This window comes from Lampetra planeri, chromosome 45 (assembly GCF_965212315.1).
Source record: "Lampetra planeri chromosome 45, kcLamPlan1.2.h2, whole genome shotgun sequence".
In the NCBI taxonomy this organism is placed as follows: Eukaryota; Metazoa; Chordata; class Hyperoartia; order Petromyzontiformes; family Petromyzontidae; genus Lampetra; species Lampetra planeri.
The window spans coordinates 5,163,875-5,176,141 of NC_136151.1; the positions used below are offsets into that span (position 1 = coordinate 5,163,875).

Sequence of the window (12,267 nt, forward strand, 5' to 3'; positions counted from 1 at the left end):
TACTTACAAAATAGATAAGCACAAAAGTCGCCATCCACATAGATCTGTCTCTCGACATCAACAATAAAGGTATTTTGAACGCAATATATTGGCCTGGTGGCCTTTTGGGATTGTATAATTCTAGCATAACTGTATTCATTCAGTTCAAGCAAACTCTGGACCGGTTTTGGCATGCAGTGTATCATGAGCAGCCAGGCTCGCTTGAATTAACGCAGGTGAACTGCTAGGTGTTATAGACAAGGACCCTCTGATATGGATCTTAGACAAAAAAATATTTGATGCATAAACCAGTCCAGTGTTTCCTCGATGGAATCAATACTGCTAAAATGATGCACTCCCAGAAGACTGTGGAGCTTTTGTAAGGTTTATGAATTTATGTATTCGTTGGAGAGACAGATGTGTAAAGAAATTGTCTTTTTATTTTATTTTTATAGTTATATTCTCCACAACGAGTCTAATGATTGTTTGTGTTGTATTATAAAATTTTGCATCTAACTAGGACCAATATCATTACGAAAGGATCCTTTCCTATAAACTAAGGGCAGTACATTAGCATTAGCTCAAGCAAGCTTGACTGATACCGAACACTGGGTGTGGAAGTCAGTCCAGAGTTTGCTTTTACCGAATACTTTGAAACGATGCACTCCCACGTCGTGGAGCTGATGGGATGTGTACATTTTTTCTCATGATTTTTATACAGATATATGGAGACGGCTTATCTGTTTGTTACTAAGATTATCCACGTTTTTTTTGTAAATTATAAATATCAGCAGCTAACCCGATGCCCTGCATTACAATGGATACTTTTGCATGCGAAAACACAAACAGGCTCATAGCAATATCGTTGAAGACATATCAAAAGTAGACAGTTACGTAATTATCCTATCCAATAAAATGTTCAGCACTAATATTTAATCACTTTAACATCATTATTCGTGCAAATCCAATTTAAACTGTTTGTAATTGTTAGACTATTTTATGTCTGTGTAATAAAGTACTTCACCGACGATCTGTAGTTCATGTCTTCTTTATTATTTATTTCTCGTCGGCCGGACAGCTCCGCATTCTCTTCACACTGACACCGTTCCACTCTCATTCGGCGCGTTAGATGTTGTCGCTCTGCGCACAGCGCTCTCATGCTCCCACTTGCTTCTGCGCGCCGCTGGCAAACGGCGCGCAAGGAGACAGCCTCTGGCTCGCCACGTGGCCGCTGGCGTGTCGGAGGTGCGAGACGTGGTCTCACCTCTAGACTCCACACACTGACCCAGAGCTCCTTCCTGATTCCCCTTATAACCCTTCACATACGTCACCAAGCCCCACCTATAGCCACGCCCCCTTACGAACCTTCTAGATGGTTACCCACAAGAACCCTTGAGCTCCGCCCTTGAACTTGGCACATCCATCTAATTAGCTGATGGCTGAAGCGGCGGAGCCTATCCCACCGATCGGCGACCGTCGGTGAACCCTCGTTTTACATCTGATTGAGCGTTGGGTGCGTGTATTTAGAGCAAACTTGTTTTCCCGCATTCCCTGTACTCTCTTGAAGTAGTGTCTCTTGTGTTTATTCTAGCATTTAACAGCCGATTTCCTGTAATTTCATCTTCACTCGTTTAATTTCTAGTTTCTTTTTCAATGTAGTCGTTGCTCCATACTGCGTTAATTTATCTCACTCATTGCAAGTCATTCGAGTTAACCTGCGAAGTGCTGTGCAGTCTCACGAGATATGAACTTTTTTTTGTTTACATATGTTGTGCCATACCAAGGCGCTGTATGTCTTCTTACTTGTCACCACTATCACAGGCCGATAGGGGGCAGCCGAGAGAGTGAGCGGGAGGTGTAGCGGTTAACCTAAGGTAACCCCCGACCCCCCCCCCCCCCACTGGGTGCCCCGTGACCGGAGGTAGAGATCCTAGACCCCCATGGGGATGGGGGCTGGGGGTTGGGGTCCAACGGTCCATTCCCGACCCTTCCAGAACCCTCTGGAAGGTTCGAGGGAAGGAGACGCGAGGGGCGGTGTATCCCCAACCGGTGTATAAAAGCCGGTCCTCTCAACGGGACCGGCAGTGTTCGTCCACTCAAGACCCGAAGACGTCTGAAGACTTGAAGACTAGGCCAGCACCCTGGGACCCTCAACCGAGGCTCTTGTAAGAGCCGGGTTGTTGTGGACCAGTGGTGAGACCCGTACCTTGGCTAGGTCGGGTCAGCTTAGCCTCCCCTAGGTCCCGTAGCGGAGGACCCGAGAGAGCATAGCCCTGAGTCTGTATGGCCCGCTAGAAGGGAGAACGTTGAATGTTTTTTGTAATTTATATTTCAAGCACCCATAGCCATAATAATGCATATCCTGCACAGTTATTAAACACTGACTCAATACTAACAAAGTTCACTTTAATCTACAGAGTTGTCCTCACAGGGAGAGAGTCACAGACTCCACACAGGGTAAAGGTCACAAGGTAACAAAGCCCACGCGTGGTACCTGTACAGCCTTGCAAGCGGCCTTCATCCGTCCCACAGACGCCTCCGCCTTCTTCCTCTTCTCCTGCACCGCTCGCGTCTCCCCTCCGGCTCCACTCTGTAAGAGACAAAGTCACCAGAGGAGACTCCAATCCCTGAGCGGCTGCCACTCTGCCCCACGCCACACTGAGCCCTCCACAGTGGTGGCCCTGAAATGCTCATTAGAAAAATATAATTCCATGCACATATAAAGGACCTCACCTTCCGTGTCTTCTGCTCATCTTCCAGTGCGATGACATCATGTCGTTTGTGTGCACAAGTAATGGAGCATACCGTGCAGACCAGGCCGCCGTCCTGCTTGCAGTAGAACCGGTAAGGATCTTCATGCTTCTTGCATCTCCGTTCCACCACATTAACAATGGGAGCCACTAGGACGTGGTCTTTAAACTTGGGGTTTTTAAGGTGAGGCTTCAGGTGGGATTCACACAGGGACATCTCACACCTCAGGCAGGTCTTCACTGCAGGAGTCTCCCCATCATCACAGCCGTCACAGAAGACAAATCCGGCCATCCTCTCCCGAACTCTGAGCTGCTCCACCAGGTTGGCGAGCGCCACGTTCCTCTTCAGCTGGGGTCGCTCAGGGAAGGCCGCTCGGCACTGCGGGCAGCTGAAGCTGCTCGCTCTCTCCCAGACACCGTCCAGACACCGGAGGCAGAACGAGTGGCCGCAGCTCAGCGTGGAGGGGCAGTCAAACGTGCGCAGGCAGATGGGGCAGTTCAGCTCACGGTCGACACAATCACTGGGAGACGCGCTCGCCATGGCCCATGGCTTCACACGGACTCAGTCGCTCGCCGCGGCTCACGGAGGAGCTATCGCAGCAGCAGCAGCAGCAGCTCACACCGCGGAGACGAACAAGGAAATTAACTGACTTCACCTGCAGTTAACTTATTAATACCTCGAGACACGCCTTGGAATGTTCCACACGGCGGCTGGGCTCACCTGTGTAGACGTGGCGTTACAGTCACGCACTGTGTAATAGCTAAAACTGACTTTTGTGTTTAGTTTGTTGTCCTTCCCCTGCACTTCGAATTAGCACTGTTGGCTACGTACGGTGTGGAAGAAGTTCAACATACATAGCTTTGACCGGTCTCAAGTGATATATTTGTACAAACAAAATGCAGCAGCAGCAACCCGGGACACAGCGATAATGGTTTGTCCCACAGGCTGATTGACCGGGTAGGGTCAGGCTGTGTGTATTGCACAATGGAACCGCACCTTGTGCAAACATTCTGATGTAAAGGTGAACTTGTTTTTTTCCCATCTGTGTTTGTTTAAGCTTCGCAGTCTGTAATCGTCTAACATCGTTATCAGCTAATATTTTAACAACTGGCTTTGTGCGTCCTCTGTTCATGTGTCAAATATGTTTTTGTTTTTCATTCCTACGACACCGTTTTATTCTGGGTGGATGGTGGTTGTATGTATGTTGAACTTCTTTCACACCATACGCGGTCAACCGTGCTAATCGGAGGTATGTGAGTGGGTGGGTGAGTGTATCTTGAACTTATTTCGCAGCGTACGTAGCCACTCCTGCTAATCGAAGGTGCGAGTGAGTGGTGGTGGTTGAGTGAGTAAGTGGGGGGGTTATTTGGTGAGAGGGGAGACAGATGGGCAGGAGGATGGCGTGAGGGGTGGGCGAGCAGGCGGTGAGGGAGGGCTGGAGGAAGGGTGGCTGGGAGGGCGTGCGGTTGAGTGGTTGGGTCACTGGGTGGGTGGCCTCACGCATTTCCACAGCGAACAGCCCTTGGCTAAACAAACATCGTGGTTCATTTAAGCTCATTATCTACATGACTTTCACCGTAAATTTTCCTATTATGCTTTAAAAAATCGAGGATTTAAATCTTAATAACCTAAAAAATATATATTCATCACCTATTGTTAATGTTAAGATTTTACATCCTGGAATCGCTGAGTATGGACGATTCTATTAAACCTATTTTTATTTTACCAGGTAAGGCCCACTGAGGTTTATAGCTCTTTTCAGAAGCGACCTGGCCACAATTGATAGCTCAACGACGTGGCTTATTACGTGGATATTTTTCGCATTCAAACACTCTAAGTGCATGTTTCTAAGTGTGGAGGGAAAAATTGGAGTACCAAGAGACAAATTCACGCGACTACAGGGAGAGAGACAAGCGAACTCCAAGTACATGTACAGGTGTCAGGGTCTGGATCGAACCGACGACCTCCTGTATACCGTGCGAGGTAGTTAACATCTCGTAGCCACCGCGGCGAGATGTAAAAAAGAATCACAGCAGAACAACGAACAAGGAAACGAGCTGACTTCCCCTGCAGCTAAATTATAAACACCACGAGACGCGCCCTAGAATGTTGCACGCGGCAGCCCTTACTCACATGTGTAGACGTGGCGTTACATTCACACACAGTGTCAAGGTTAAAGAGTCGCAATTGATATATTTTTACAAAAACCCCACGGTAACCATGAAAACAGTGATGGTTTGTCCTATAGACTGGTTACACCGGCTTGGGTGAGGCTGTGTTTTTCCACTGTAAACCTCACGGTGTAAAGTTTTATTAAAGATTTAAAATTATAAGTAGGCTATCGCGACCAAAATTATCCATAAAACGTGTTTTTGGGGTAGATCGCTTAAATATAAAAGTGTCGTAAAACTCGCCACCACTCGACACAACCAATGAGTAAGGTTTGTCACGTAAACAAAATAATATTGAAAAATATTTTTTTTTAAACACGCTTTAATGAAATGTACCCTTCTCGTAATGGCAGAACTCGACGACTCCAGGAAGTGGCCCCGAAGCTTGCCACAATGTAAGGGGCCGTGGTGATTTACAACCAACGTAGAGTTGAGCGTGGACAATTAGACCCAAGCCAAAACATAACATAAAAAGTTTAAAAATACTTTTTATATAGAGTATAGTATTATCAGTATGACGTAAGTATACCAAGTTTGCAGTCGATACCACATTGGGAAGTGGGTTAAAATTGAGTTAAAAGAATTTGAGGATACGACAACAACAGACAATGAGTTCAATAAAAGCGTGTAATAATTATAAAAACATTCCCGCTAGGGTGAGGCTGTGCGTTTTGCCCAGCAAACCACACGGCTGTCAGTTCGTATTCAAGGTTTAACAAAAAAAAGATTCCCCGAAACCAGGGGGTTCAGAAACCAAAACAACAAGGAGAGAGATTTTTTCTTATTTTTTACAATTCGGTAAGTTAATATTTCAAGAGCCGCAATGCAACGTGGTGTGAGTACGAGAGATAGAGGTGGTGGTCCTTGATAAATAAGAACGTGGTGTGAGTACGTGAGACGGTGGTGGTGGTGGTCTGTGATAAATAAAAACTTCTCACGAAGCAGGCGTCCCTCAAAGAGCTGCACGTTGCTATGGAGCTGCAGGTTGCCGACCCCGTGCCCTGAACCAATAATAATAATGTAATTATTATAATGTTATTATAATGAATTTATTACTTAATTGGAAATGGATAATAATAAAATAATGATTTAGCTATTTTGTATGTATTATAACTTAATTAAAATTTAATAACTGTGAAATAATGACACCTAAATAATAATTAAATAATAAATAAATGCTCGTACTATTATACTTTGACGCTAATAATAAAAGAATAGTATTTTAATAATTAAATAATGCATTTCTACTGATTACATAATCATTCAGTAATGGTAATATAATTAACATTTACAAAGCGCCCTTAAACAATCGCTCTCGGGGTGCTATGCATGGTAAGGCAGAAAATAGTGAACATCAACCAAGGAAAGAAGTGAGAAGGAGATTTGAACATCACTAAAGGGAGAAAGACATTTTAAACAGAGACGGCTTTAGTGGAGATGTGAAGATGAGCAGTGTCTCGGAAGTCCCCTTGACCTCGAAGGGCAACGAGTTCCAGAGTGTAGGTGCCATAATTGCCAAGGCACCTGTGTAGCCTGGAGACCGTGGGACGGTGAGCAATGCACAAGCTGAGGATCTTGACGATCTTGATGGAATATTCGTGGCTGAAGGAGGTCATGAATGTAGTGAGGAGCAAGTCCATTTAAGGAGAAGGCGAGTTGGTTGGAGCTGCCTTTATCTCGTTCGTGTCATTGCCTCTTTCTTCTGCAAGGATTTGTTTTTACACTTTTCAGTTCTTACTTGGTCTCATTATCTCCATCAGAATATCTGCTAAACGGGTTTATTCCTGGGTGAGATGTTCCCCCTGGTTAATGGCGGCTGGTGAGTAGTGTGTGTGGATGGTGAGTAGTGTGTGGATGGTGAGTGGTGAGTAGTGTGTGTGGATGGTGAGTGGTGAGTAATGTGTGTGTATGGTGAGTGGTGAGTAATGTGTGTGGATGGTGAGTAGTGTGTGTGGATGGTGAGTAGTGTGTGGATGTTGAGTGGTGAGTAGTGTGTGTGCTTATGAGATGGTGAGTAGTGTGAGTAGATGGTGAGTGGTGTGTGGATGGTGAGTGGTGTGTGGATGGTGAGTGGTGAATAGTGTGTGTGGATGGTGAGTGGTGAGTAATGTGTGTGGATGGTGAGTGGTGAGTAGTGTGTTTGGATGGTGAGTGGTGAGTAGTGTGTGTGGATGGTGAGTGGTGAGTAGTGTGTGTGGATGGTCAGTGGTGAGTAGTGTGTGGATGTTGAGTGGTGAGTAATGTGTGTGGATGGTGAGTGATGAGTAGTGTGTGTGCATATGAGATGGTGAGTAATGTTTGTGGATATCGGCTGGTTTGTCGTGTGTAGATGGTGAGTGGTGAGTATTTGTATCAGGGCTCGCAAACAGACAAGAAACAAGGATGTAAAATTACTTTACACGGGGTTACAAACCTCACGAGGTACCCCCATGGAATGTGCTCAGATGTTTAAGGAATGTAAAAACAAGCCCCGCATCACACACACATACAAACCTGTCTAGATGTACCTGTAGATTCGCGCCCTTGGCTTTAACAAGTACCAGCGTGTGTCACGCTAACGCTCGTTATTTTCCGCCTGTTGATTGGCCAAAACAACATTTACAATCGGGGATATTTACACGAAAAAAAAGTGTTTCTGTATTTTAAAGTTTAAATACAACAACATGTTTAAAACATACTTTAAAGTTGAATTACAATTGAATAAAATAATTTGTCCGCGATGACCCACGGAGAGAGAAACCATTACCAACCACAGGGGTGATTGAATGCCATAATTTCACAAAGTCACGAATAAAACTTTACCCTATTCCGTCGATTCAAATTGTTACGTAATGATTGTAGAATAACACTTACAGTATTTTATCATGCTGTGTCTTGCTTTGTTGTTTTATGTTTTAAAGTAAAAGTTAATGCGATATTGTTTGTATCCCCCCCCAACCCGCTGAGTGAGTGGTACATTCCGTACAGCCCAACAGCTACGGTGAGCAATGTGGATCAAAGCAGATACCGGTAACGCGATTTGTTATTATCACAGACGTTAATTTGGTATCTTTGGACTGACGTACACCAGAATCGGAATATTTATACTGCAGGAGGAATCCGATGCCCTGAAAAGCTCTTTGTAACAGATGTCCAGTAGGAGCACGGGGTAAGAACGTTACAACAAACAGTACACAAACATGATAGTAGCGCAAGTACAAGGAAAGTTAACACATCACCATAACACACCTAACAGTATTCTTAGGTTATTTCGGTAAAGTAAAAATAAAAATTAATAAAAGTAAGTAAAAATAAAATAAAAATCACGACGTTTCGGAGGCAACACAAGCATCCGTCTTACTTTTATTAATTTTTTACCTACTTGACTTTACCGAAAAAACCTAAGAATATGATTCCTTGCAGTCACGAAAGCTTCAAATCTAGAACACCTAACAGTAGTTTAACACGTAAAGCTTTCGCGACCAAAAGCCATTATACAGTTTTATCGGGGGTTAACCATCTAACCCAATCAACCTGCATTATGGACATATACAGTATATATATAAATATAAAAGTTAATAGTTCCCTGCGTCTTGTTGACATTCGGGTGATTGCCAGAAAGTGCTTTGCTTTATCCACCGCTTTCTTTGTTGTCGGAGTGCAGCGACGACTTCGCCTTGGCTCCGTGTCGCCATGGACTGCGTCTGTAGCGCGTTGTGGCGAACGGCGTGCGGATGGTGCAGCTCGTTGACGCACAACAGCTGCTGCTGTTGTTGTTGTACAACATTAATGGTTGACGCCTCATCAATGTCTCTTTCAATTCACTACGCGCGATTTATCACCGATTTGACTTTTTTACTTTGACGGCAGACGCTTCTCATCGTTCTTGATTTGAAGCTTTTGTGGATGCAAGAATCCATACTCTTTGGTTGTTTCGGTAAAAAAAAATCTACGTGATTTTACCGAAAGAACCAAGAATATAAAATATATTGTTCAATGTTTAAAATCGTCAATACCTAAACAAAAGAAGTCTTCATCACCTATTCTTGTCAATGTCAACATTTTACATCCTTTACTCTGGCTGATTTTGGCAAATTCTATTTAAAATATTTCTTTATATTTTACCAGGTAAGATCCACTGAGCTATGTAGCTCTTTCTTTAAGCGACCTGGCCACGATTGAAAGCTCAACAAAGTGGCTTTTCGCGTGGATATTTTTTCAGCCAAAAACTTTAAACGCGTGACGTTGATTCTAAATGTCGAGGGGAAATCAGAGGAAGCAGAAAAAAATCCACGGGACCACGACGAGAGGGACACGCAAACTACAAATATACAGCAGGCGTCAGGGTTGGAATGGAACCCACGACCTCCTGTATACCAGGCAAGGTAGTTAACATCTCCTAGCCACCGAAGCGATATGTAAAAAGCATGGAGCAGCCACGACGAACAAGGAAACGATCGGACTTCACCTGCAGTTAAATTATGAACACCACTAGACTCGCCCTGGAATGTTCCCCGCGGCAGCCCGTGCTCACCTGTGTAGACGTTGCGTTACATTTGTAATGTAGCTCTCAGAGACACCGTCTTATTCTTCACGTATATTTTTATTACGAATAAAGTCTGCTGACAACGTAACGAGTGACGATATACACTTGGGTAATTAGACGACTCTATTCTGAGACAATGTAATTCTAGCCTCAAGACTACTCAGAGACGATGGAGACGACGGCGATTCCCCACAACAACAGCTCCCAGGTCCGGTTCGCACCGGCTCTTATTCAATCGACACCCTTGTTACACTTCACGGCCATTGGGTCACGTGCTTCCCCTCACGTGATCCTGTCAACGCTCGTCCCATCAATCATCATTAGCACTTCAATTAGTAACCATGGTCCCGGGGAGCCGTACTGTCCCTCTATCGCTTCGTACTGTCTTTTCAGATTTAAAAATATAAGTAGGCTAATCGCGACCAATATTATTCATTAAACGTGTTTTTGGGTTAGATCGCGTAAATATTTAACGTGTCGTTAAACCCGCCACCACCCGACAAAATCAATGAGAAAGGTTTGTCACGTAAACAAAACACTGGCTAGGGTGAGGCTGTGCGTTTTTCCCAGCAAACCACACCGCTGTCAGATCGTATTCAGGGTTTAAAAAACCGATTCCCCTAAACCAGGGGGTTCAGAAACCAAAATATCGAGACATTTCTTATTTGTTACAATTCGGTAAGTTAAAAAAACCCAACACGTTATTTCAAGAGCCGCAATTCAATGTGGTGTGGGTACAAGACGGTGGTGGTGGTCCTTGAAAAATAAGAATGTGGTGTGAGGAAGACATGGTGGTGGTTGATAACTAAGAATGTGGTGTGATTACGTGACCTGGTGGTGGTGGTCCTTGATAACGCAGCTATAGTACATGGTGAGGGTATGTAACAACATTACACATCACACTATACAGCACACTATGCACTGTCTATAACTCCGCTATAGTACATGGTGAGGGTATGTGTAATGTAGTAACTCGGCGGGAGACGACTTCACGGGGAGCACACTCTTTTATTTTACCAAACTCGTTCACAGGTGACTAACACCCACTTAGTATCTCGGGTGACAAACACCCACTTAGCTACCCTGGCGACTAACGCCCTCTTAGCTACCCTGGCGACTAACGCCCACTGAGCTATTCGGGTGACTAACACCCTCTTAGCTACCCTGGCGACTAACGCCCTCTTAGCTACCCTGGCGACTAACGCCCACTGAGCTATTCTGGCGACTAACGCCCACTGAGCTATTCGGGTGACAAACACCCTCTTAGCTACCCTGGCGACTAACGCCCTCTTAGCTACCCTGGCGACTAACGCCCACTGAGCTATCCTGGCGACTAACGCCCACTGAGCTATTCTGGCGACTAACGCCCACTGAGCTATTCGGGTGACAAACACCCTCTTAGCTACCCTGGCGACTAACGCCCTCTTAGCTACCCTGGCGACTAACGCCCACTGAGCTATTCTGGCGACTAACGCCCACTGAGCTATTCGGGTGACAAACACCCACTTAGCTACCCTGGCGACTAACGCCCTCTTAGCTACCCTGGCGACTAACGCCCACTGAGCTATTCGGGACACTCCCTGCCCGGGGTGTCCGTCTTGACTGTGGGTCCCCAGCCCGACCCACGTGGGCGTCGGACCCCGGGTCCCACAGTCTCGCCTCCGAGCCACACAGGGCCCCGGTCCCCACAAGGACGGCGGGACTAGGGGTCTCGGGGCACTAGGTCTTCAGCTCCGTCTTCTGGTCTTCAACTGGGTAACTCTCCCCGAGTGCTCTCGCGCGTCCCCCTTTATACCCCACCTGCGGACGTCGCTGCGATCACCCATCCTATTCGACCAATCACTGGGCGCTGGCTACGATCCTGTTTTCCCACATCTCAGCGTGCCTCAGCACCCACGCCGCGCCGCCCCGTCATCTGTCACTCCCGGCGCGCGCGTCCACACCACGCCCACAACGCGTGCCCAACCCCGCACCCCGCGCCGCCCCGTGATCCATCACTGTCACAGTCGGCGCACGTCAACACCACCACTACATCACCCCCTACCACATAGCTCGCAGCCGACCCGGCTGCTATAAAAATATACAAACCCCCCTGTGTGCCCCGTAACACAACACAACAACAAGAACAACAACTAACGTAACAACACAACACAACGCGAACACTACCATCCGCAACCATCAACCAATGCCACCGCGACAACAGAACAATATATACAATCCGGCGAGTGACAATAGCAATGTGTATGCAGAAAGAAAAATAAATTGAAATTTTTTTTTTTTTTTTTTCTCTCTCGACTCGTGCAGCGTCCCATTCTTTCCGAGCGTCCCTACAACGGGACATTACCCCGGCAGAGGGGAACACCGGGCGAGCTCGGTGTCGAAAAAAAATGTCTTCATGAAAATTGTTGTGCCCTAGCCCGAGTCCGCCTTGCCGGTCCGTCGTACGGCACCAGACGCGGTTGAACGTCCGGTGGTGCCGGCAGTTCAGGAAGACATTGGCCAGGCATCGAGGACCCGTGCGTGCCGCGGGGTTCAGGTTCCCGACGGTCAGCAGCCGTCAAGCCCGAGGCACCTGGGGGTGTGTCAGGTGGAGACACGTGAGGAGCAGCCTGCGACACCTCCCTCCCCAAGTCGACGGTCACATCACACGCCCGGTCGTTACGGCACAGAACGGGGTCACACGGTGCCGCATAGGGCTTCAGTCGGGAGGGGTGCACGTACCAACGGCGTTTTTCCCATTTAATCTGTATACTCTGGGGTCGTGCAACCCGCACAATTTCCACCGGTCCCCTCCAAGGTCTCAACAATTTGGGGGACGTAGCCAACGGTGCATGTGGACAA

General features: G+C 46.5%; 1 protein-coding gene across 1 annotated transcript; it reads right to left on the minus strand.

Moving 5' to 3' along the window:
• Positions 1-1,882: 1,882 nt before the first annotated feature.
• Positions 1,883-3,350, minus strand: LOC144733049 (E3 ubiquitin/ISG15 ligase TRIM25-like). The gene is made up of 2 exons (XM_078614785.1): positions 2,713-3,350; positions 1,883-2,569 (listed from the first exon to the last, which is right to left on the minus strand). The coding sequence occupies exons 1-2, from the start codon at positions 3,268-3,270 to the stop codon at positions 2,444-2,446; spliced, it is 684 nt and encodes a 227-aa protein (XP_078470911.1). The 5' UTR covers positions 3,271-3,350; the 3' UTR covers positions 1,883-2,443.
• Positions 3,351-12,267: the final 8,917 nt, after the last annotated feature.

What these genes read in the sequence shown, in the direction of transcription:
- LOC144733049 (XM_078614785.1), bottom strand. Translation starts at nt 3,270, where the DNA reads ATGGCGAGCGCGTCTCCCAGTGATTGTGTCGACCGTGAGCTGAACTGC. An exon ending in ATGAGCAGAAGACACGGAAG is followed by an intron (nt 2,570 to 2,712) that starts GTGAGGTCCTTT and finishes TGTCTCTTACAG; the next exon opens with AGTGGAGCCGGAGGGGAGAC.